At 42.9% G+C, this 27,374-nt stretch overlaps 1 protein-coding gene across 1 annotated transcript in view; it reads left to right on the plus strand.

Annotated features, from left to right (window-relative positions):
* LOC128696013 (serine-rich adhesin for platelets) overlaps window positions 1-27,374 on the plus strand; it is a 78,937-nt gene that overhangs the window by 38,527 nt on the left and 13,036 nt on the right. Inside the window, exons 4-13 of the mRNA XM_070095045.1 lie at window positions 16-275; window positions 12,526-12,650; window positions 14,907-15,036; window positions 15,880-16,065; window positions 16,242-16,367; window positions 20,851-21,029; window positions 24,159-24,413; window positions 25,992-26,111; window positions 26,209-26,354; window positions 26,778-26,900. Of these exons, the coding sequence (XP_069951146.1) occupies window positions 16-275; window positions 12,526-12,650; window positions 14,907-15,036; window positions 15,880-16,065; window positions 16,242-16,367; window positions 20,851-21,029; window positions 24,159-24,413; window positions 25,992-26,111; window positions 26,209-26,354; window positions 26,778-26,900 (1,650 nt within the window). The remainder of the gene's footprint in view (window positions 1-15; window positions 276-12,525; window positions 12,651-14,906; window positions 15,037-15,879; window positions 16,066-16,241; window positions 16,368-20,850; window positions 21,030-24,158; window positions 24,414-25,991; window positions 26,112-26,208; window positions 26,355-26,777; window positions 26,901-27,374) is intronic.

Here is a 27,374-nt window from a genome sequence, read left to right on the forward strand (position 1 = left end):
TTCTCATCCTGGCAGGAGGCTACGCTAAGTTCAACGGGCTGAAACAGTACAACAAGGGACTGAAGACGCTGCTTGCTATTGGTGGTTGGAATGAAGGTTCGGGCAGGTTCAGCGAACTGGTGTCCCTACCAGAGTACCGCAGAACTTTCATCATCTCTGCCATCAAGCACCTCAGACGGTACAACTTCGATGGCCTCGACTTGGACTGGGAGTACCCAGCATCTAGGGATGGTTCCACACCTGAGGACAGAGAGAACTATGCTGCTCTTGTTAAGGTTAGTGTCATCACTTTCTCATGGATGCTAATGAATAAGGCGCATGTGCAACATCTGAGTATCTAAACTGAGGAGACCTTTCACCTCCACAACAAGTTTTTTTTTCTCAATCTAATACAAGTATTGGACATGTGTCTTACTCATCAATGTTGATATTGTAAACCTTCAGTCGAATGATGTCTGAGAGATGGAAATGTTTAAACTCGTCAACTTTATACAGTTCCCCTTTTTCGGATCAAGTGATCCTAGAATGAAACGGGTAGCTCTAATTCCTTGAGTCAAGAATATTTCAGCAGCACCAGTCATTTAGTATAGTGTTTCTCTGTGGTAATTATGTGATGTACTGAAGATGGGAGAGGAAACCTGTTGTCTTCCTGTGCCCTTGAGGCGAAGCATTGCTTGTCTTTAATACCGCAGCTAAATACAGAAGAACAAACACTACAACCAGAACAAATACTCTCCTCTCCTGTCTCTCTCTGTCTCTTCTCTCTCTGTCTCTTCTCTCTCTGTCTTTCTCTTCTCTCTCTGTCTTTCTCTTCTCTCTCTGTCTCTCTTCTCTCTCTCTCTTTCTCTTCTCTCTCTCTCTCTCTCTTTCTCTTCTCTCTCTTTTTCTCTCTCTCTCTCTCTCTCTCTCTCTCTCTCTCTCTCTCTCTCTCTCTCTCTCTCTCTCTCTCTCTCTCTCTCTCTCTCTCTCTCTTGAGGACCATATGAAACACTATTCTGAAAATAGTAAAACAATGAGGAATTAATTGCAATTACAATGACTAGGACAGCTTTTGTTTTAAATAAATATACAAAAGCTGATAAGAGGAGAACTTTTCTCTTGGGAAAATTTCCCCATCGGGATCCCTCAAGGATCAGTGCTTGACCTGGTAACGTTTTAAATTTATTTAAATGATTTGACAGAATAAAAATTACATAAATGTTTGCTGATGATGCAAATATATGTAAAATAAGAAATCTAAATGTAAATCTCTGCTGCAAAAAGTCTTTGATAGATTTAATAAGAGAAATGATAGAAGGATGATGAAATCTAATGTTAGCAATTGCCACTCAATGGTACATAGGAAAAACAGGCAAACACGAAGAATAAAGATTGTGTGAAAGAGTTCAAAGTGTGGGAGAGAAAGAGGGAGCTGAGAGGAATTATAAAGAAAACATTGTCGCCAGAAGATGATATTAATGCCGTAGTGAGAAGCTCACATGCTGCTCCAGTACACTTCATAATAACCGTAAGATAGATACTATATGGATGGTAAAATGGCGGAATGAAAGTTTATGGCATTGGTAAGAAAAGTGAAATATGTAGAGCTTAGTGCAGCGTCCATAATGACAAAAACATGTATGAAAAAAGTCCAATGTCGCGTTAGAAAATGACTGCCAGAGGTGAGGAATACAAGCAATAAATAACGTTGAAGCCATTATAAATGTTCTCAGTGACTGATACGAGAAATTTAAGTTCATAAAATTAAATGATAAATTATACAAAACTTTTTAGCAAATCCAACAAGAATAATATATTAGAAATGTAAACCTTAAAAAACGAAAAAAAAAGGATAGAAGACAAACAATTTTTACAAATAAACTTAAAATTAAATGCAAAAAATAGTAAGTGAAACAAACACTGGAAACATGAACACTTACATGTGAGACTAAACACAGATGTATGCACACCACAAGTCTGTGCTCGTCTCTTGTACAGACTTTATCCCTGTTAAAGTTATCTTCCAAATCTAAACACTCGAATTTGTCATCCTTGTCATTTACGGTTTGTAGTCTCTGATATACAGTATTCACGAGGTCATGTAAGAGTCTACATCATGTCACAGTATCAGACCTGTGATAACAAGCCTCCTTCTCTTACCTTTTAATTGCCTTGTAACTGATCAGTGTATCTGTATATACTCTGCTTTCAATCATTTGTACCCAGGTGGGTCATGAAAGTAATCCCTCGAAATTATCCCGTTAATTTGTCTCATACATTCTTCATCTTCGCCTTGGAAGAAAGATCCTCTTCCTCTTCCTATTACAACAGCAGAATTCCGTCTTTTGATGCCTCACAAGAGTATTAAATTCGAGTATGATGTCAGCTTCTCTCGGGGGATTTGAATCATGTTTCTGGAGGTGTGATCCGCTTAGAGTCTGGATCCTGTTACCTATCGTAAAATTGCTGTTACAGGTTCTCTGGGTAGATATCCAGTATTTTACTGCCTGCAGAAGGTTAGATACTTCAGTTACAGTACTGTCTTCTTCTATCACTTAAACTAAATTGTCAAGCTTATGTGACATTCTCCTATTGTAGTCTTACATACAAATGACCGAGGTGGTGATCTGCCCCTACTTTTCATTCCTAAACATACCAACCTTTACACACACACATACATGGTCAGTTCACAGAACGGGTAACACTCGAAGCCATGGCAGACAAGTTCTAAGAACTGGCCTGCCATGAGTTTGAATCCCACCCGTTATGTGATTTGCTTGCCATCGTGTTACTGCGATTTCTGCAGTCATATATGGTCAGTCAGCCACTTCTCTCAGTGTTTGTTGATCATTTTGATGAAGGAATCTTTTAAAAAAACTCTCTTGTATGTATACAAAGCAGAGAACACTATGCAGAGTCACCTTGATCACCAAATGAACTATTTTCTCAAATCTTAACAGCCAGTTACAACAACGAGGCTGTGAAGAAGCGGAGGCAGGTGGAGGAAACTTCGAAGTGAAGATGTAGACGGGGAAGGAGGGGAAAGGAAGGTAGGGAGGAGAGGGGGGAAAGGGAGGGTAGGGAGGAGAGGGGGAAAGAGAGGGTAGGGAGGAGAGGGAGCAGAGGGAGGAGGAAATCTGGTCTTTCTGGTGGTGCTGTGGTTCTGCAACACTGACTTACGTCATTACCACAAGTGCCGCTACCGTTACTCTCTCTCTCTCTCTCTCTCTCTCTCTCTCTCTCTCTCTCTCTCTCTCTCTCTCCCTCTCCATATCCATCTTTCTTAAAGGATCAAGGTGAATGACGGGTGGATAGGGAGGAAGAAAACAAGTAGAAGAGAGAGATGGGGAGCGAGAGGGAAGGATCATTGCAGCTATGAGTGTTCTTGACAACGAGCATATAATGATGGGAATCTTGGTGATATGTTGATTATGAGGAGGAGGAGGAGGAGGAGGAGGAGAAAAAGTTAAGGAGGGAAGAAAGGAGATGGGAGAGGGGGTGAATGAGAAGAGGAAAAAGACGTTGGTGAAAGAAGGGGAGAAGAGTGAAAAAGAGAAATGAGAGACATAGGGAGAGAGGGAATGTGAAAAGTCAGAGGAAAAAAGAGAAGGAAGAAGATAAGGGTGAAGAGGAGAATAAGGAGTTAAGGAGGGAAGAAAGGAGATGGGAGAGGGGGTGAATGAGAAGAGGAAAAAGACGTTGGTGAAAGAAGGGGAGAAGAGTGAAAAAGAGAAATGAGAGACATAGGGAGAGAGGGAATGTGAAAAGTCAGAGGGAAAAAGAGAAGGAAGAAGATAAGGGTGAAGAGGAGAATAAGAAGAGGTGGAATAAGAAAAAGGCGGAACGATGAAGGGGTTAGAAGGGGAGTTGTAGCCCTTGTTGTGTACCGTAGCTCAGTCTTGCTCCTGCAAGAAACAGGTCGCCCTCATTCATACCTGAGTGACTCACTACTAGACACTCGGCCAACACCCAAATGGAAAATACCTTCCCCTTGTCCTTACTGAGAGGAAACCTGGCACCATGTCATTATTGAGAACTTGCATTACATTTCTCACTATTGGTCACCACACTGCACAATGAACATAAGATCTCTTTGAAATGTAAAGTTACTTTAAGCTCACGGGAGCTTACGTAAACAGAGTAGGATCCTGAACTTATATTTTCAAGACAGTTTGCAATGTGGGGTGGTGTATTACACTACACAGCTTCAAGAGTAGATACGATAAGGCCTGAAGGCCATACGACAGTGATGTTGATCAAAGAAGTCAAGAAGGTGGGGTCACTAGCTAAGTCTCGGCCCCTGCAAACACAACTCATTGAGTACACACACGAACGCAGTAGCGACCAGCGAAGAGGTGAAAGGTGATGGACCAACCCAGGTCACACAACAATATACTGTAGTACAATACAACATTGTATTGTACGCAAGAGAATGAAAAGGAGGGGAGCAAAGCGAGGAGCGGAGGGAAGAAGAGAGGAGACGGGGAAGGGAAGGATGGAAAGGAAAGAGGGAGGGAGGGCGGAAGGAAGGTAGGTAGGGAGGGAGGGATAGAGGGAGGGCTGTGAACAGCTTTACCACTGCTTGTTCACCTTCACACACCAACAAGGACACCACTCTGGTCCCACCACCTCTTTACTCTTTCGCTCTCCAACCTCTTATTATCCACCACCATAACCACTGTCCAGGGTATATACAAGTCAACGTCAAGGTTGTTTCATTACACCAGAGGTTTCCAGACCAAAGAGCGCGCTGTCAGTTAAGTAAACTAGATTGGTTCCAGTCCTTTCAGTACCTCAGTCCTAAACGCTCACGTCAGGATTCCGTCCTGTATATATATAGGAAGCCCATAAAGGTATAGTCGTAATTTAATTTGCAATTAAGTCATCAAAAAAATAGGTATTATCTCAGTTCCTGGGAATACTGAGAGCGTGCAGTCCTGAGTTTTTAAATGCTGTGATAACCAAAAAATCTGTTAGTATCAACTCGTAACAACCCAATGGCATTCATTGGTAACTGCCACATACAAATAAAGACAGCTTTTTTAATAATACATATCCAAAGGGGTATAATTTGTAGAGAACATCTTGCTTCAACCAATTAAGTAAAACTTCTCATGCCTCCGGCCAGCCTTAAAAGTTTTCATGAAAACAATAGTTTAAACTGATTATAGCGTGCAACAAGCGATGTTACAAAGCTCTAGAAGAGAGACCAGTTATCATATAATCTGTTCCCGGTATCATGAATTATATATACTCAGTGGGTCAAACCAGCATGAAACTAACGCAGATTTCTGATCGAATGAGAGATTGTCTTCCAGGGATGTGAGGTTGTTGCAGGTAAATATCAAGTTTTAGGACCAGTCGAGGTTCATTTATTTTTATGTACATTCGTGTTTCCTCGAAACTTGGAATATGATAAAAATAATGAGTTAATGTTCCCAAATGCATGTATCCCAGTGGGTCTGTCACTTGTAACTCTCTTCAGTGTTTAGTAATACTGTATAGTGATGCAATGGTTACTATGTATGTCTTGTAATTATCAGACGGAGGATGGAGCCTCCACTACTCGTCTTCTATAATACTCACAAGTTTAGCGAATCACATAAAATAATAAAGTATACTTAAAGCGGAGGGGAGTATATAGGATGAAAAAAAAACCATTTCACTGATAAACAAGTTATTGAAATATAAAACTGTTTATTGTTACCCTTCATTTCTCTGATATGTTTATTCCCAACCCGCTAGAATATTTACACTAACTTTGTAAACCTACTTACAGCATATATTCATACGAAATATATAATGCATTTATGGAAAATAAACTATTTAACTCTTTTATGCCTAAAAAATGCAAAGATTAATAGCTTCTAAAATTGATGATAAATATATAAATTTTCAACCCTAATTCAAACGCAAAAAAAGTAAACTATGAAAGTGCTAATGAAAAAGTGGAGTACAGCATTGACCTTGAACCCTTAAGAGATCACCGGGAAGATGACTCGGAAATAAGATGTGGCGTCTTCAGGTCACGACCCGGATGACCTCGAAAGATTCCCCGAGGGAGAAATGGCGGGAGAGAAAGGGTAATCTGTCGGGGGGGGGGTGAGGGAGCACAAAGTGAGGGAGAAGGACTGGCAAGAGGGAGAGATGGAGTGACAGTGATGGTGAGAGGTAGTAGGTTAGGCTCTAAAGCTTGTAGTAGGTCCGTGAGGCACTGTCAGGTCAGGTCACACCCACATGTTACGCTGCAGGTGGTGAAAGTAAGATGTTTGGTTTGGGTTTGGAGAGGGGAAGAAAGGATAGACAGATGAGAGAAGTGAAGGAGGGGTGGAAGAGAGAGATGGAGGTAAGGTGGAAAGACAGACAGATGAGAGAAGTGAAGGACGGGTGGAAGAGAGAGATGGAGGTAAGGGGGAAAGATAGACAGATGAGAGAAGTGAAGGACGGGTGGAAGAGAGAGATGGAGGTAAGGGGGAAAGATAGACAGATGAGAGAAGTGAAGGACGGGTGGAAGAGAGAGATGGAGGTAAGGGGGAAAGACAGACAGATGAGAGAAGTGAAGGACGGGTGGAAGAGAGAGATGGAGGTAAGGGGGAAAGACAGACAGATGAGAGAAGTGAAGGAGGGGTGGAAGAGAGAGATGGAGGTAAGGGGGAAAGACAGACAGATGAGAGAAGTGAAGGAGGGGTGGAAGAGAGAGATGGAGGTAAGGGGGAAAGACAGACAGATGAGAGAAGTGAAGGAGGGGTGGAAGAGAGAGATGGAGGTAAGGGGGAAAGACACCTGAAGATGATCCAAGGACATCAGGATATTTTTTATATAAGTGAAATTTTTACAAGAAGGTCTAAGCCTTCAGAAATTTATTAGTGTGCGTGTAATATATATATATATATATATATATATATATATATATATATATATATATATATATATATATATATATATATATATATATATATATATATATATACATGCATAGTTCCTTGATAATGTGAGTAGTGACGAAAGCGCTTGGAATTTCTCTATTCTTTCAGAGTGGTTTTTTGCATATTCTGAAATCACCTGTTTACTGTGATCTTATTGCATATATATACATATAATATGTTGAGGACTAAGCATTATGACTGGTTAGGCAGAGATGCAGCTACGTAATAACATTCAATATAATTAATATCAACAAAAGTTCAACACAAGAAAATGTTTGACAGCAACAAAATTTGCTTTACTTGTTAAAGTCAAAATTACACACAAGCCAAATGTGGATTTTTTTTAATATATAAAACTGTTAACATTTAGTGCTTCGTAGTTCTGCTTTAATTATCACATTTAACTGAGTGTGAAAAATATTCCCAATGTGTGTGATTTAATTATGTAAGTCATTCAACACCAGGAGTAGTGGAGGCTTGATCCACCGTCCGTATGGATCACTCTACACAAGGAGTGGTGGAGGCTTGATCCACCATCCGTATGGATCACTCTACACAAGGAGTGGTGGAGGCTTGATCCACCGTCCGTATGGATCACTCTACACAAGGAGTGGTGGAGGCTTGATCCACCGTCCGTATGGATCACTCTACACAAGGAGTGGTGGAGGCTTGATCCACCGTCCGTATGGATCACTCTACACAAGGAGTGGTGGAGGCTTGATCCACCGTCCGTATGGATCACTCTACACAAGGAGTGGTGGAGGCTTGATCCACCGTCCGTATGGATCACTCTACACAAGGAGTGGTGGAGGCTTGATCCACCGTCCGTATGGATCACTCTACACAAGGAGTGGTGGAGGCTTGATCCACCGTCCGTATGGATCACTCTACACAAGGAGTGGTGAAGGCTTGATCCACCATCCGTATGGATCAATATACACAAGCAGAGGTGAAGGCTTGATCCACCGTCCGTATGGATCACTCTACACAGTGGTGGAGGAGGCTTGATCCACCATCCGTATGATCACTCTACAGGCTTGATCCACCGTCCACAAGGAGTGGTGGAGGCTTGATCCACCGTCCGTATGGATCACTCTACACAAGGAGTGGTGAAGGCTTGATCTTGTATATATTAAATGCGAGACAGACAAACGTAATGTTACCTAGTTGTACGAACTCTGCAAGACAAGTATATTAGATAATAAGTTGTTTCAGCTTTCTCATCTATTTGTGTGTACGTAAGGAAAAAAACAATTGCTTGTTTTAATAACCAAATGGATTATTATTATGATTATGATTATTATTATTAAAGCATGCGCTAAACGTGCATGATATGAAGCTGTGGCTAGTGTTTTTATCTGTGTTAGGAAGAGTAAAAACAGCAAGGAGCACCAGGACCATGAAATGGGAAGCTCAGCTTTTTTATTTGCCTAGGTTAGATTTTCGTCTTCTTGAGTATATTTACTGTTGTGTTCATGGGTGACCAGACGGAGAGGCTGATAATGTAAGCGAAGCAAAATATAAACTGCTAGGTTGATTATGACACTGAGGGACCTCAAGGAAGTGTTGTGGTGCCGGTGATGGACTTTTGATCCAAAGAACTGGAGTTATCCTTCCTTTCTTAGGATCAAACATGATTACTTTCATTCACCAGGAGCTTTTTGATCTGTGGGTTTGCCACTTAATACTAATACTAATAATGACACGTTTGATAGACTGGTGGTGAACTATGACGTCACGAGGTCAAGACGTGTATAAGGTCAACAAGTGCCGCTTGGTGACATCACGAGGTCATGTATCAGCCAGCAGTTGACTTATGACGTAACGATGAGTCATATCATGTCTGGGATGGTTGTCACGTAAGGTCTTGCCTGGGGTGGTTGTCACGTAAGGAAGTGTCTGGGGTGGCTGTCACGTAAGGTCGTGTCTGGGGTGGTTGTCACGTAAGGTCGTGTCTGGGATGGTTGTCACGTAAGGTCGTGTCTGGGATGGTTGTCACGTAAGGTCGTGTCGGGGATGGTTGTCACGTAAGGTCGTGTCGGGGATGGTTGTCACGTAAGGTCGTGTCTGGGGTGGTTGTCACATAAGATTGTGTCGGGGATGGTTGTCACGTAAGGTCGTGTCTGGGGTGGTTGTCACGTAAGGTCGTGTCGGGGATGGTTGTCACATAAGGTCGTGTCCGGGGTGGTTGTCACGTAAGGTCGTGTCGGGGATGGTTGTCACGTAAGGTCGTGTCTGGGGTGGTTGTCACGTAAGGTCGTGTCGGGGATGGCTGTCACATAAGGTCGTGTCCGGGGTGGTTGTCACGTAAGGTCGTGTCTGGGGTGGTTGTCACGTAAGGTCGTGTCGGGGATGGTTGTCACGTAAGGTCGTGTCGGGGATGGCTGTCACATAAGGTCGTGTCCGGGGTGGTTGTCACGTAAGGTCGTGTCGGGGATGGTTGTCACGTAAGGTCGTGTCGGGGATGGTTGTCACATAAGGTCGTGTCGGGGATGGTTGTCACATAAGGTCGTGTCGGGGATGGTTGTCACATAAGGTCGTGTCTGGGGTAGTTGTCACGTAAGGTCGTGTCTGGGGTGGTTGTCACGTAAGGTCGTGTCTGGGGTGGTTGTCACGTAAGGTCGTGTCTGGGGTGGTTGTCACATAAGGTCGTGTCCGGGGTGGTTGTCACGTAAGGTCGTGTCGGGGATGGTTGTCACGTAAGGTCGTGTCGGGGATGGTTGTCACGTAAGGTCGTGTCGGGGATGGTTGTCACATAAGGTCGTGTCCGGGGTGGTTGTCACGTAAGGTCGTGTCGGGGATGGTTGTCACATAAGGTCGTGTCGGGGATGGTTGTCACGTAAGGTCGTGTCGGGGATGGTTGTCACATAAGGTCGTGTCTGGGGTGGTTGTCACGTAAGGTCGTGTCGGGGATGGTTGTCACATAAGGTCGTGTCGGGGATGGTTGTCACGTAAGGTCGTGTCGGGGATGGTTGTCACATAAGGTCGTGTCGGGGGTGGTTGTCACATAAGGTGGTGTCTGGGGTGGTTGTCACGTAAGGTGGTGTCTGGGGTGGTTGTCACGTAAGGTCGTGTCGGGGATGGTTGTCACATAAGGTCGTGTCTGGGGTGGTTGTCACGTAAGGTCGTGTCGGGGATGGTTGTCACATAAGGTCGTGTCGGGGATGGTTGTCACGTAAGGTCGTGTCGGGGATGGTTGTCACATAAGGTGGTGTCTGGGGTGGTTGTCACATAAGGTCGTGTCCGGGGTGGTTGTCACATAAGGTGGTGTCTGGGGTGGTTGTCACGTAAGGTCGTGTCGGGGATGGTTGTCACGTATGGTCGTGTCGGGGATGGTTGTCACATAAGGTGGTGTCTGGGGTGGTTGTCACGTATGGTCGTGTCGGGGATGGTTGTCACATAAGGTGGTGTCTGGGGTGGTTGTCACGTAAGGTCGTGTCGGGGATGGTTGTCACGTATGGTCGTGTCGGGGATGGTTGTCACATAAGGTCGTGTCGGGGATGGTTGTCACATAAGGTCGTGTCGGGGGTGGTTGTAACGTAAGGTCGTGTCGGGGATGGTTGTCACTTAAGGTGGTGTCTGGGGTGGTTGTCACGTATGGTCGTGTCGGGGATGGTTGTCACATAAGGTGGTGTCTGGGGTGGGAACAAACTCTCTCAGCCATACTAAAAACAGATTCGCCGGACTTCTTGATCAGCTGATATAATCATTATATCCAAGGGGAAACGCTAAATCTGTAATTGTAATACAGCACCTGAGTAATAGGAGACAGTCAGATTTGATTTGAAGAAGGGAAAAGCAACCGCAGTTCCTCGGATCAAGAGCCGTTCACTATCATTAAGAAGATAGATTAGACTTACTGAGACTTGCCCTTTACCTGGTCATCAAGTGGTACCAGGTGGCCTTGTGCAGCTGCCAGGACCAGTTGACCTGCTTGCAGGCTCCCAGACACGCCCCTCAAGGTGTACCTACCTCAGTACCAGGTACGGCCTACCTGAACCCCAGACTTACTCTGAGCATCCTTCTCCGTTAGTTTCTTTCGCAGAGCCGGATCCTTCAAGGAGAAATGTCTTACTTGTGTTGAAGGGATCTACTGCTTCCGGTCAGAAAAAAATTAGTCCCACCTTTCCTAGAAATTTTTGTTTACTCGGTAGTTTAATTAACAAATCGTCTTCCTAATTACGACTGGCAACGAACTATGAATCTGCATTGTGAAGTGAGACAAGGAGTTTGAATGGCTTTGAATATATTTTAATGATAATTTCTGTAATATAGCAGAAAATTGGTCACGCTAGCAACAACATGGTAATGACAGTCGTAAATTGATAAATTTAGAAACTATGCTCATTGTGCTGAACAGATAAAGCTTTTTAAATCTGACAATGAATCAATAATTACCCCTGAGAATTATCCTTCGCCGTTGACTCTCGTCCTTCGCAGAATGTTACCAATGTTAAGTATCCTCTGTTGTGTGCTAAAAAAAACGCTACTTACAATACAACTTTATTTATTTTCTGCGGTAAAGAAAATGTAGTTGATATATAATGAAATACTGTAAAGCACAAAAGAAAGCCACTAGCATAGGTACATTTTGGGCAGCTAGCTCCGTCTGGAACGAAGTGGTGGCCAAGTATCGAACTCCAAGTTAACCCCAGACCTGCTCCACAAGCAAGGCCGGTGCTATAATAATAGCTCTTAAGCCTTCAGGAAGTTTACACTAGCCTTATTTTACTGATAGGCAGGCCATGTCATCACACTTTCCTTGCTAGTAGTGCAGAAGGGAAAGACAACTAATGAACACAACACTCGAAGCAGCAGGTAGAGCTGCTTTCACCCTGGCTACTGCCCCACCAGGCTGCCCAGCTACGCCAAGGTATGAGTACCATAGCAATCCAGATTTCACTTGCAGAGAGATGGTCTCCCTCATGTTAACGAATACACAATTCTGAGTAACTTTCACTTTTGCTCATCGTCTCACGCCACTCCATTACCTGGGTTTCTGTCTTTACTTTCTAGTATGATCAATATTTTTAACGCGTGCGGCGATTCATTTTATATTATGTCTTGTAATCTCGGAGTAGTCCATCCTGGGTGTGGCATTCTCTTGGTTGCTGCTAAATAAGTAACGTCCCCATCCAGTGGGAAGCATTCATTGTTCTTGTATTATTCAATGTTCAGTGTCGTCTTCTTGCCTCTATTTATTGTTACTGAAGTTTATTATCTACATCTCTGAAGATTTCCTCAACTCATTTAAACTTTGTTTTTACATTTACATTGTCTCTTTATCTTCTCCTGCCTTTTATTCCTGTTCTCCGGCGAGCCCTCATTTGATATTTTGCTGAAGTTAAAATCTTAATTAACTCACGAGAAAAGTACATGTACAAGAAAATGTCATCCAGAGAGGTACTCCCTCCCTGGCATGTGTGTGTGTGAACTGAAAGACTCAAAATTTTTGCACTCAGGCAGTATTACTAGTCATTTCTTTCTGCCTCATGAACACGTACAGTGACGGGTAAATCTTACAAATTTCTACATACATTCAATATACACTCATCTTGGTAATTAGCTCCCTCAGCCATTCCCCTGGGAGGTACTAAACAGGTTTTCTCTCTCCTTACAGGAGCTTCGTGAAGCATTTGACGATGAAGGCAGCAAGGTGAAGAAGGGACCATTACTACTCACCATGGCTGTACCTGCAGGCAAGAACTACATCGACAAGGGCTACGACGTTCCCTCTCTCACCAGGTAGGCCTACCGAACCCTCCCTTGCTCGCCAGGCGTTCTTATTTCTAGTGCTTCCTCTCCATATGTTCCTAAGAGAATATCTTTATCAGTATATCTCTCAGGAATAACAAAATGCAAAATTATTAAAGAAATTTTAGTACATGCTCAAACACAAAACATCTTCCCTCCTTCAGGTAGGCTACTGTAACCTCCTCCTTCCCTCACCAGGTAGGCAGCTGTACCCTCCCTCTTTCCATCACCAGGTAGGCCTAGTGTGTCTCAGCAGCTCTTTGGTTCTTCAACTTATACATCAGTGTTGACATGACTGAACTTATTGTCTGAAGTTTATCTATTGCTTACTTCCACAAAACGCATCTACTTAAACCAGAGTGTATCTCAAAATGTACCTCAAAATGCATTTTTTTTCTTACACTCGCAGTATATCTCTTGCTAACATTTAGAAAATTTATCACCAGCTTTCACTCGGGAAATGTCTCATCCTGGTTACATTTGTAAGTTAGGAAATTTCGGCTTCTACATCTTTCTTTGTGGTCTAAGTTGAATTTAATACTGTATACAGTGAGAGAGTAGAGAGTCTTGTTGTGTCCTCGAGGCAGTAAAGGGTTCTGTAATATACTACATGGATACAATAAAAACTTTTACTTTAACCATCGATACAGTAAGATAAGATAAGATTTCGTTCGGATTTTTAACCCCGGAGGGTTAGCCACCCAGGATAACCCAAGAAAGTCAGTGCGTCATCGAGGACTAACTTATTTCCACTGGGGTCCTTAATCTTGTCCCCCAGGATGCGACCCACACCAGTCGACTAACACCCAGGTACCTATTTGCTGCTAGGTGAACAGGACAACAGGTGTAAGGAAACGTGTCGAATGTTTCCACCCGCCGGGAATCGAACCCGGGCCCTCCGTGTGTGAAGCGGGAGCTTTAGCCACCAGGCCACCGGGCCACCTCAGTAGACTGTTTACTGTATCCACTGTTTACTGTATCCATCAACAGAGTGTTCTACTGAACTCTTTAATACACTAGAGAGTTTTACTGAACTCATCAATGTAGTAGAGAGTTTTGATGCAAGTTACTAACATCCTCAAGACTAATGAGAAAATCAATTTGGAACTACTTGTATCAGGAGTGAAAGTAGATAGAGAAACCGGTTTGCACTACCACAATCACCACTATCATCACCACCACCACCACTACCACCACAATCACCAATATAATCACCACTATCACCGCCACTACCACAATCACCACTATCATCACCACCACCACCACTATCATCACCACTACCACCACAATCACCAATATAATCACCACTATCACCACCACTACCACAATCACCACTATCATCACTACCGCCACAATCACCACTACCACCACCATCACCACTATCATCACCACTACCACCACCATCACCACAAACGCCATCACCACTACCACAAACACCACTGCCCCTACCATCATCCACCACCAGCGCTACCAGTCATCATTACCTTCATCGTCACCACCTACGACTATCACCATCCTCACCGCATCACCGTCATTATAACCACGGATATCACCACCATCATGACTACCTCCACGGTCACCATAACTATCACTACCATAGCTACCATTACCACCACAACCACCATCTTCCTCTTGTAGTTTAGAGAATATTCCCTACCTAACCTTAATGTGCTACCCGGGACAAAACAAGAGTATCAGTTTATATTCAGCAGTTTGCGCCAAAACCCTAAGGGTCATACAACACCTGGAAAATAATAGGCAATCTGACTTGATCCAAAATAGAAGAGGGCAGCTCTAATTCTTCGAAATAAGAGTCCTTCACCAGCATAAAGAGACATTACATGAAAGGATAATGTTAGTAGGCTAGAACTGACGGGACAGAAATGCTATCTCCATTATCTAGATTAAATTAGAGGTAACTAGACCGCGACTAAATCTCAGCAGAGAGACTATTATTATTATTATAATCAAGGGGGAAGCGCTAAACCCGGAGGATTATACAGCGCCTGGGGGGGGATGTGGAAGGCATTCAGGCTTAATTCGGGGAACTGGAGCACAGATCCAATTCCCTAAATCAAGAGCCCCTCACCAACATCAAGGAACCTTCCTTGAGGGGTGCAGAGAGACTAAATAGTTTGAGTTCCCCAGTTTCAATATACTTTCTCTTCCTACTACCTGAGTAACTTCATCTTTCCATTGCCGTCTCCTGCCACAGAGTAACAAACCTCTTCCTGTCACTTCTCACAGAGACCTGGATTTCTTCAACATTCTCAACTATGATTACCACAGCTCCTACGAACCGGCTGTGAACCACCACGCTGCCCTGCAACCAGCGCCTGGAACCTCAGAGTATGCATGGAACGCAGAGCTCAATGTGGTCAGTAAATGACTTTTTCCAATAGTAAATTATGTTCTGACACAGTAAAAGTAATTTACAGGGCAAGAACATATATATATTATATTCAAATAAAGTTAAATCAGTGCTTCCCATCACCATGAAAAAAAATAGAAAAACAGACACCTGAATGACTCTCGAAATCGTAATGACACGATTGTAAACAAACCATACCAGGGGTGGGATAGAACCCGCGATCAAAAAGTCTCAAAACTTCAGACCGACGCGTTAGTCACTGGACCAGCTAGCCACAATAAGATTCGTCCAACTAGGTATATTTCTACACCATAGGAAGGTTAGCACAGGCACCACTGTGACCACAAATGCAAGTTTTTACAGACGAATCTCCAGCTAGCGTGGCCTGAATGAAAGATGCGAGACAAAAACATTTGTATAAGAGGCGAGAGATATGTCTATCACTAGTTACACAGACACATACCTGGCCAGGGTTATTATTAAGGGAATGGGATGTAATCAGGGTTGATGAAAGGAAGCGGAAAGGCGTTTTAATTCCTTGAATCAAGAGCCCTTAACTAGCATCCAGATTCTTTTGCTTTCTTGAAGGGTAACTCCAGGTGGCCTGGGCTAAGAAACTATTTATCCTCTCCACCCATACTGAGTTACTCACACACACACTAGATGGCACTGTCATCCCCAGCCCTAACTTATAAAACATTTCTTTTTCGTATCAGTTCTTAATGTGAAGTACATTTTTTCATTATGCTGTTGGTGTTTTCGCCCCGACCAGACACACATGATCAACACTTACTGAATCTCTTTCATTTTATTTTAAAAAAAGTGATTGGTTCTTCCTGATTGTTGCAGGACTGGACAGTGAAGTATTACATCTCTCTGGGAGCTGACAGACATAAGCTGGTGATCGGTATCCCCACCTACGGTCGATCCTTCACTCTCCTTGACGGAAATTTTACAGATTTCGGTGCCTCCGCGGACGGTCCTGGCGAGCAGGGAAAGTACACTAGGGAAAATGGTTTTATGGCATTCTATGAAGTAAGTTTTGGTGGCTACTTAATAATCTGTTGAGCCAAATTCATGATCCAATCAAGTTTATTTAATCTGAAATAAACAGCTCTTTACTAATAAATCAAGCAGAAATTTATATAAAAGGAGTGTTTTACGCGAATAAAAAGCACAGTGTAGTTTGACATCTTGTTGGCGATTTTCAGGTCTGTGAGAATATTGCGTCTAATGGGTGGGAGGTGCGTAAGCCCTACCCACGACGCATTGGACCCTACGCCTTCTCTAACAACCAGTGGGTTGGCTACGACGATGAGAAGATTGTAGCCAGGAAGGTGAGACTTATTAATCAATAGAGCGGCCACTGTTAAATAATTTACACACACACACACACACACACACACACACACACACACACACACACACACACACACACAGTGCAAGGAGGCAGAGGAAAGTTTTGTTCCCAAGGGAAACAGAAATAATAGGAAGACCAAGACGAGTCCTTGGTTTACCCGAAGGTGTAGGGAGGCAAAAGCTAAGTGCAACAGAGAATGGAAAAGGTACAGGAGGCATAGGACCCAGGAAAACAAGGAGATTAGTAGAAGAGCCAGAAACGAGTATGCGCAGATAAGGAGGGAGGCCCAGAGACAGTATGAAAACGACATAGCATCGAAAGTCAAATCTGACCCGAAACTGCTGTATAGCCACATTAGGAAGAAGACAACAGTCAAGGACCAGGTGATAAGGCTGAGGAAAGAAGGTGGGGAACTCACAAGAAACGATCAAGAGGTATGTGAGGAGCTCAACACGAGATTTAAGGAAGTATTTACAGTAGAGACAGGAAGGACTCTGGGGGGACAGACCAGATGGGGACACCAACAAGGAATACACCAACAAGTGTTGGACGACATACATACAGATGAGGAGGAGGTGAAGAAACTGCTAAGGGACATCGATACCTCAAAGGCAATGGGACCGGACAACATCTCTCCATGGGTCCTTAGAGAGGGAGCAGATATGTTGTGCGTACCACTTACCACAATCTTCAACACATCCCTGGAAACTGGGCAACTACCTGAGGTATGGAAGACAGCAAATGTAGTTCCCATTTTCAAAAAAGGAGACAGAAAAGAGGCACTAAACTATAGACCTGTGTCATTGACGTGTATAGTATGCAAAATTATGGAGAAGATTATCAGGAGGAGAGTGGTGGAGCACCTGGAACGGAACAGGAGTATAAATGCCAACCAGCACGGATTCACGGAAGGCAAATCCTGTGTCACAAACCTTCTGGAGTTTTATGATAAAATAACAGAAGTAAGACAAGAGAGAGAGGGGTGGGTTGATTGCATCTTCTTGGACTGCAAGAAGGCCTTTGACACAGTTCCTCACAAGAGATTAGTGCAGAAGCTAGAGCATCAGGCGCATATAACAGGAAGGGCACTGCAATGGATCAGAGAATACCTGACAGGGAGGCAACAACGAGTCATGGTACGTAATGATGTATCACAGTGGGCACCTGTGACGAGCGGGGTCCCACAGGGGTCGGTCCTAGGACCAGTGCTATTTTTGGTATATGTGAACGACATGACGGAAGGGTTAGACTCAGAAGTGTCCCTGTTTGCAGATGATGTGAAGTTAATGAGGAGAATTAAATCTGATGAGGACCAGGCAGGACTTCAAAGAGACCTGGACAGACTGGACACCTGGTCCAGCAAATGGCTTCTCGAATTTAATCCTGCCAAATGCAAAGTCATGAAGATAGGGGAAGGGCACAGAAGACCACAGACAGAGTATAGGCTAGGTGGCCAAAGACTGCAAACCTCACTCAAGGAGAAAGATCTTGGGGTGAGTATAACACCGAGCATGTCTCCGGAAGCACACATCAATCAGATAACTGCTGCAGCATATGGGCGCCTGGCAAACCTGAGAACAGCATTCCGACACCTTAGTAAGGAATCATTCAAGACACTGTACACCGTGTATGTCAGGCCCATACTGGAGTATGCAGCACCTGTTTGGAACCCGCACTTGATAAAGCACGTCAAGAAACTAGAGAAAGTACAAAGGTTTGCAACAAGGTTAGTTCCAGAGCTAAGGGGAATGTCCTATGAAGAAAGATTAAGGGAAATCGGCCTGACGACACTGGAGGACAGGAGGGTCAGGGGAGACATGATAACGACATATAAAATACTGCGTGGAATAGACAAGGTGGACAAGGACAGGATGTTCCAGGGAGGGGACACAGAAACAAGAGGCCACAATTGGAAGTTGAAGACACAAATGAGTCAGAGAGATAGTAGGAAGTATTTCTTCAGTCATAGAGTTGTAAGGCAGTGGAATAGCCTAGAAAATGACGTAGTGGAGGCAGGAACCATACACAGTTTTAAGACGAGGTTTGATAAAGCTCATGGAGCGGGGAGAGAGAGGGTCTAGTAGCAACCGGTGAAGAGGCGGGGCCAGGAGCTAGGACTCGACCCCTGCAACCACAAATAGGTGAGTACACACACACACACACACACACACACACACACACACACACACACACACACAAAGGTCTGCAAACAAGACTAGTCCCTGAGCTAAGGGGTATGTCCTAAGAGGAGAGGTTAAGGGAAATCGACCTGACGACAATGGAGGACAGGAGAGATAGGGGGGACATGATAACGACATATAAAATACTGAGAGGAATTGACAAGGTGGACAAAGACAAGATGTTTCAGAGATGGGACACAGCAACAAGGAGACACAGTTGGAAGTTGAAGACACAGATGAATCATAGGGATGTTAGGAAGTATTTCTTCAGTCACAGAGTAGTCAGTAAGTGGAATAATTTGGGAAGCGATGTAGTGGAGGCAGGATCCATACATCATAGCTTTAAGTAGAGGTATGATAAAGCTCATGGCTCAGGGAGAGTGACCCAGTAGCGACCAGTGAAGAGGCGGGGACAGGAGCTATGGATCGACCCCTACAACCACAACTAGGTGAGTACACACCTCACAATCACCATCACTATCAGTACCAGCATATCGTACCTGCCAACACCACCGCAATTATTGTATCGCTGCCAGCAACCACTAACAACAATATCACTAACAACCACCAACAATTCGACCATCATTATTACATCCTGGATCACTGAAAATATCACCAGCAGCCTCACCAGTCCAGCAGCCTCACCAGTCCAGCAGCCTCACCAGTCCAGCAGCCTCACCAGTCCAGCAGCCTCACTAGTCCAGCAGCCTCATTAGTCCAGCAGCCTCACCAGTCCAGCAGCCTCACCAGTCCAGCAGCCTCACCAGTCCAGCAGCCTCACCAGTCCAGCAGCCTCACCAGTCCAGCAGCCTCATCAGTCCAGCAGCCTCACCAGTCCAGCAGCCTCACCAGTCCAGCGGCCTCACTAGTCCAGCAGCCTCACCAGTAAAACTGCCACCAACACCACTGCCAACTATCAAAATATATCATTATCATTACCATCTCATGTTTTACTTAATCTTCTATTAATATTAAGAAAAAAAGGCACAATAACCGGCACACAGACTGACGACGACGTGTCAGTCTGACTTGAATCATTTACAAAGTCACACTAATACAAAAGATGTGTTAGGTAAGTCGTTAGGAAACAGGACAAGTGTTTCCTGACGCGGGTCTTAGTCATATGATAACCTGCAACCGGAGCTTTTGGTCATCTGACCGAGGCCTTCCACTGGCTTACCAGTCCACCCTTTAAAAATTGTAGCTGTAATTACAACCATTAGAAATTACTTCTATGCTTATTAACATTAAAACAAAAAGAGTGAGGGAGCCAGTAATATAATATAATATATTATTTTTTTTTATTATCACACTGGCCAATTCCCACCAAGGCAGGGTGGCCCGAAAAAGAAAAACTTTCACCATCATTCACTCCATCACTGTCTTGCCAGAAGGGTGCTTTACACTACAGTTTTTAAACTGCAACATTAACACCCCTACTTCAGAGTGCAGGCACTGTACTTCCCATCTCCAGGACTCAAGTCCGGCCTGCCGGTTTCCCTGAATCCCTTCATAAATGTTACTTTGCTCACACTCCAACAGCACGTCAAGTATTAAAAACCATTTGTCTCCATTCACTCCTATCAAACACGCTCACGCATGCCTGCTGGAAGTCCAAGCCCCTCGCACACAAAACCTCCTTTACCCCCTCCCTCCAACCTTTCCTAGGCCGACTCCTACCCCGCCTTCCTTCCACTACAGACTGATACACTCTTGAAGTCATTCTGTTTCGCTCCATTCTCTCTACATGTCCGAACCACCTCAACAACCCTTCCTCAGGCCTCTGGACAACAGTTTTGGTAATCCCGCACCTCCTCCTAACTTCCAAACTACGAATTCTCTGCATTATATTCACACCACACATTGCCCTCAGACATGACATCTCCACTGCCTCCAGCCTTCTCCTCGCTGCAACATTCATCACCCACGCTTCACACCCATATAAGAGCGTTGGTAAAATTGTACTCTCATACATTCGCCTCTTTGCCTCCAAGGACAAAGTATATATATATATATATATATATATATATATATATATATATATATATATATATATATATATATATATATATATATATATATGCGAGGGGAGAGGGTTGGGACAAAGAGAGGAAGAAAAAGAAGTAGAGGCAGTAGTAATGCTGCTAGTGGTAGTAGTAGTAGTAAAAGTAGCATGTACTCATATGTACCCTCCACCCTGGAGAGTACATAAGGAAACACCAGCGTGGAGGAATTATGTAACTTCTACGTTTTCTACTTAACGTCTCCTACCCCCGGCAGGCGGAATACGTGAGGGAGAATCAGCTTGGAGGAATCATGTACTGGAGTCTGGACAACGATGACTTCCGAGGCATTTGCAACGGAGAGCAATACCCGCTGGTGGAGGCTGGTAAGAAGGCACTCTTCGGCGGAGGCGAACAGGCCAATGAGGCCAGGGACCTCCAGAGTGCTTCGCCAGGGTAAGTGCTACGGTTATCAGCATTTTTTGTATATCAAGATTCGATACAATTGCAGCGTATGGTTACCATTTTTTCCATATGATTGTTACGTAGGAACAAAAGCTAGCTATGTTTCCATGTCCTATTACACTGCGCTGGAAGGGTCGAGCGTCATTTTCCGTCACACAGTGAGGTTTATCGGTCATACTCATACTTCTTATAACAAGCCATCTCACAAGATAGCTTTAATATTACCCTTCATCAAAGAGTCAAAGAGAATAGTCCCTTTATCTTCTTCCGTCACAATGTTGTTACCCAGTAAAATCGCTAAGAATGATTTTTCTGCCATACGCCACCCAACAGGATCATTTTCCTGTCATTTTCATCATATACGATGGGTTTCATACATAAGGTAATGAAATCTTTCAGCTTGGACTATGAGACTTGAGAACTATGATGTATGGAAGTTTAAAGTGTTTCCTTCCAGCAAAGTTGGAGTTACTCTTACGTTGGAATTATTACGTTTTGAGAATGATCTGTCCCAAACGACGGCCACAAACACAGGATGAGGAAGGGGAGAAGGGGAACATGTAGAACATCTGAAATGATGGAATGCATGACTAGAAAAGAAGGATGTTTAATAAATGGAACGAATGGTGGAAGATTAATGAAAGTGATGGTGAAAGAAAAATACAGTTTAGACAATAGAATAATTATTTTGATATTGATATAAGAATTGTTCATCAGAGGAAGATACTGAACAATTAATGTTTCAGAGCCTCCATTAGATGGAAAAGTTTTAACCAGACATAATGATTTCTGAAACTAAATGCACTTTCTCGGATTTTATTTATTGTCTCAATGCAGAAACTTACTTTAAAATAACTTTTTGTGAGTTTCTTTGCTATTTAACAGATCCCTTTGGTTCGAAGCACAAGTCGCTTTTTTTTATTGGAGGGGGGGGGAGGGGGATAATGTAACGCTTTTGGTTTAAGTATTTAATTAGACTTTGTAAGATACAATATTACTTTTTTATTTGACAAGATTAGACACAGCCTCAGTGTGCGGCTAATGTTCTGTATGACTGTTTCATTGTGTAAACTTATTAACTAACAAACCTGTAATGTGGTGAAACTCAAGTCTCGCAATACAAAATCCTATTCATTAGACATCTCAACTTGTTGTAGTTTAACCTTGGACTCCTAGTTCCTTGCAAGTATCATTGCTTTTACTGTATTAATAAATTGTATATAATGGGAAAAGCGTAGCTTTGTATTAGACATTAGTTATAGTTCACGTTTGCCACAACAAATAACGCTCACAGCTGCCTTACCTTTATTTGTGTAGATATTATAATGTGTATATATTTAGCAAGACTGCATTGGCTGAATTCTGAAAGGGTGATCATCAAAGAGTTTAGTATAATATATATTTTAAATTTAATTGTACGCCATCAGTATCTTTCATCATTGGTCATTCAGCTCCACATAATGACAAGCCTTTATTTTAGGGAACACTTTGAAATTTACTCCAAAATATAAACTTATATATCCCCTGGCCGCATGAAATAAGATCCCCTCAAAGTGGGAGAGAAGTGTCCCTGCAACAAGGAAGATTGTCCCTCATAGCTGGAGAGACAGTCATCTTGCAGTATCGAAGACGGTCTCATTGCAGCTGGAGAGACAGTTCCCTTGCAATCGGGAAGATAGTCCCATCGCAGATAGTGAAACGATCCCCTCACAGAGGAAAAGAGTCCCCTCGCAGGAAGCAATGTCCCCTGAGAGTGAGGAACAAGGTCCCTCACGGTGGTAATAATAAAAAAGAGGGGATCCCTCTCAGCAGGGAAGATCCCCTGGCAAGAATGAAGAGAGGCAGGAGGCAGCGTTTACTGGAAAGGAGAAATGGGAGGTTGGGATAGTGTGGTCCAGTGAAGTAAAAGAAGAGCCAAGTCGAACTGAATCATGTTGAGCAGGTTACCTTTGCTCAGTATTAGTTTCATACAAGGTTACATGCCTCTTTTCTCTGTCACAACTTTAAACTGCAGTTGTGTGTATGAATTACCTTGAACATCTGTGGTCCTCGTTGATGATTAGCTTACCATTGGTGGAAGAAATATATTTATAGTTTCATGCCATTGTTAAATTATATGTGAAACATGCTTAGTGTAGAACTGTGGCATACGACACAGGCTCAAACCCAACACTGCGCCTTTTTTCTTTTACAATTTGTATTTATATCCAGTGATATTCCTTTCCAATAAAGCTGATTTCATATCCCAGAAGATATGATGTAGCATTGTAAATGCCTACGATTACATCTCTGCTGCTGTGAAGGGTTACCCTGGTGATATTCTAAATTGTTTTATCTGACCTGAGCTTGTGTAGATAGTGATGGCAGAGAAGGATGCTTGAAGGATCATCCCTGTACCAGGTTCCTTTCATTTTCCGGTGTTTCTGGAGATTTCTATTGAATTCAATGAATCTGTTGACGAAATGTCGGAGAAGCTTCTGGGGATGTTTACGCAAAGTATTGGCACTCTTAATCAAGAAATTCCTGACAGGAATACTATGAGAAAAAAATAATAATAAAGCCGTCAGCCAAAATCTCACGCCACAGAACAGAACCGAGGGATGTTTAACACTGGTCCACCTCCTGCAAAACTACTACTGCTGGGTAGAGCTAATCCTGTTGTGACCCTTCCTTCGTTTCGCTTGACTTCCCCATCACAACTGGCACTTCCCTCTTGTCTCTCCTCATCCCCACCTTGTATTCCCACCAGCTCTTGTTTACATCCTCCCCGCTATGATTGGCTGTTAGTATGGTTTTCCTATAAGTGAGTAATACAGCTCATTTCCACCAAAATTAATTCGCTCAGACAACTGAATAAGCCTGCAATCATTTGTTGTGGTCCTCCATAATGCTGGCCACTTGTGTCAGGGGATATTCAGTGATGAATACAAGAACAACAAAAACAACGATGACTACAATAAAGATTTGTACTTGTGTGGTTTTTATCTTCATATCCGTGTCAGAAATCCTTTTCCTACGTTCATTAGGTCATTAAGCTAACAGATGCTACGGTCTAGAGTGGAGTTGCTCCACCACAAACACCTTCCACTCACATACACACAAATAAACGACAAATTGCAGAAGGGACAGGCCATTCCCTGTGGCTGTCCAAGCCACTGATGACTCAAGGAGGAGAGGTTCGCATACCACAACGTTCAACAACCAGGAGCCTTTCCGCACAAGAACACGGGGACGTACTCGCATCCGAACCCAAGATACCGAGACGACAATACCCATCCCAGACCCCTCGCACTTCCCACGGACTGGTAGTACCCGAGAGAGAGCCAGGTTTGGCGGGTTGGACGAGCCCAGAAGATCTGATCGCTTGGGAGAAAGGTATCCCACCATCTCCGCCTCAGCCGTGCAACCATCCGGCTAACATGTCCCATTAAAACCTGCTTATACAAATAATAAAACATGCGGTTTTATAAAATGCTTATTATGCTTCTGCTATAATATCAGCTTGATGCCTTAGCAATTGCCCAGGATACCTAGCGATGAGTTAGAGATATGTGGAATTTTATATTAATTCTTTGAAATGGTGTTTGCAGACATAATTTCCATAACAGCATTCAAGACTTTTGATGTTCCAACATAATGCTTTCAACCATCTCTTTCAGTTCTGTTACCACCTTCCTTCCTTCCTTCCGAACTTTATTCACTTCTTCCTCCCTCACTGTGGCACTGGAACTCTCAAATTCCTTATCTTGTATTTATCAAATAAGTTTCTTTTCTTCTCTCTCACCAGATTCCTTATATTTTTCTATCTCCTTTTCAAACTCCATTCATCTACTTTCTCCCTCACTAAACTTCATTCATCTTCCATTGTACCATCTTGTTAATCCAACTGTATTGACCGTCTTCAAACCACAGTGACGAACGCTCTCCCACAATCTAGTTAAATATTGTGCCTGTAAAATCAAATGATCCCTTTTTGACAGCAATTATGCATGATTGCTTTGATGCATTTTTATGGATCAGCAAATGCAAGACAGTTTGTGCATGATTATATTTACCATGTTGTGCATGTGATTAAGGGAGTTGTCACAGAGCAGATGATACACTGGCACAGCATGAATTAACAATGTGAAGAGGAAGTTGACACTGAAAGTCTTGTTTAAATGTCCATGACACAAGAATAATATAATGTGAACGTTTTAATAAAATTCATATTAACACAAATGTATTATGTTTTTAAAACAAGTTGCATTAGAGTTGAATATAAAATATTATAATTTTATAAGCCAGTTGCACTTGATGCCTCGATACAATATATACACCAAATATATCGTTGTTTATTTGCAATTACCTATTTGTATCTACAGGATACAGAGTTGTGCTCGTGGGGTTATTTTTCTCTATAATAAATTTATGAAAGCTTTTTAAAATTCTCATTAGTTCTGATACACGTTACTTCATCTCTGTTTCCATTTTAGTGCAATTCTTCATTATTTAAAAGTATTACCTCTTATTCTACCTCATAATAATAAATTCTCCCTATTCATTTTCTGTTTGTTAGTCGTATCTCTGTCTTTTTTTTTTTAATTTTTTCACCTATAATTTGATTAATAATGACCTTCGCACATTTACATAGTGAAAGAACGAAATTTTTGAATCCTATTTACTTTAGGATCAATTAAAATATTCATATCATAATTTCTTAAAGGAAAAACTCATACAAGCCATTTTCTTTACGGGGATACAAACCCAAAAAAAAAAATTCTTTGGGAGGAATGCCTAAAACAAATAGTTTTTTTTTTTTTTTTTTTTTGCAGGCGGCACAACTGGCACACCCATATTTACATAAAGATGAGAGGGACGAGATAACTTCTGTTAAACATTTTATTTTCTATGTCAATGCATCTGTAATGCACAGCTTACTTGTTCCAACTGATGCCATCTTTATCTCCTCAGGACGCGCCCTGCGAATAGCCTTTCTACACGTCTTCAGAATCGCCGAAGACCGTCAACAACCACAACCACCACAACCACTACTACTACTACTACCACCACCACTACCACTACTACGCCTAGGTATGACCAGGTGTATATACACACCTCTCATAACACAATCCATAATTATCACATATTTTTTTTAAATTACTGACCTTCATCTCAACCTGTTCTGTAGAACCACAACGACCCGCGCACCTGCACGTCGTCCCGAGGGTAAGAGACGACGACCAGGGACACGACGACAACCGCAACTTCAGCAACAAGCTACCATAGATCCCCTCAACACCCCGCCACCACCCACCACACCCAGACCGGTCTCCAGTGAGTGTAGGACGAGGGGAGAGAATGAGGAAGGGGGCGGGAAACTAGGGAGACAGATGGAAAAAGAGAGAGAAGGAAAGAGTAAACGAGCAAGAGAGAGAGAGAGAGAGAGAATGGCCTTCTAGCATTGTTTTAAATTAAGTATTATTTTTTACATGCAGTGTGTATCATTATTATGTGGGAAATGATCATCTTTTGTTACATATAGAAACGCTAAGATTTAACAAAATTTTATGAATAAACTATCATTATTATTGTACTAGTAGTAGTAGCAGTAATTGTGAGAGGACTGGGAGGGCGTAAAAAACAGTGGATGGGAGAAATACAGTGCTGGAATGTTTTACGCCTATCATATCAGTTATCCTTATCTTTTTAGTAATTTATGCCTTCCCTTCTAGTTATTAATGAGGTCCTTCTTCCTAGGTTTCGCCTGCAAGCGTGAAGGCTTCTACCCGAACCCCGACAACTGCCACAAATATTATTGGTGTCTCGACTCTGGCCCCTCAGGGCTGGGCATTGTGGCTCATGCCTTCACCTGTCCTTCAGGTAGGTGATGCTTTCCCTTCCTGGTCCTCACTCGGGTATCTTTCAGGTAGGTGATGCTCCCTTACCCGGGTATCCTTCAGGGTGATGATACTCCACTTATTTATTTATTTATTTATTCATTTGTTTGTCTTTGCAAATAGTACATTGAGAATATGTATTTACAATAATGGGTTGCAATGCAAAGAGAGCCTATAAGATGCCTAGGCATTATCCCTTTTCCTCAATTACTCGCTTCTGACAAGCTCCTCAAGTGACATTCCTTTTCCCAGCATCTTCCACTAGTGCCGTCGTCAGGTATAGCTGTGGTTGACTAGTTACACAGGTGGAAGTTAAGATTTTCTTCGGAAACCTAACACTACATTCATATCCCAGGAAATCAGTGTGGTTTATCCCTGTTGTAGACCTCTCAAGTGAGAGGCTCTTGATCCAAGAAATTAAATTTGTCTTCCCTAACCTGGACTGAACCTGAGCGCT

This window comes from Cherax quadricarinatus, chromosome 48 (genome assembly GCF_038502225.1).
Source record: "Cherax quadricarinatus isolate ZL_2023a chromosome 48, ASM3850222v1, whole genome shotgun sequence".
NCBI classification, from domain to species: Eukaryota; Metazoa; Arthropoda; class Malacostraca; order Decapoda; family Parastacidae; genus Cherax; species Cherax quadricarinatus.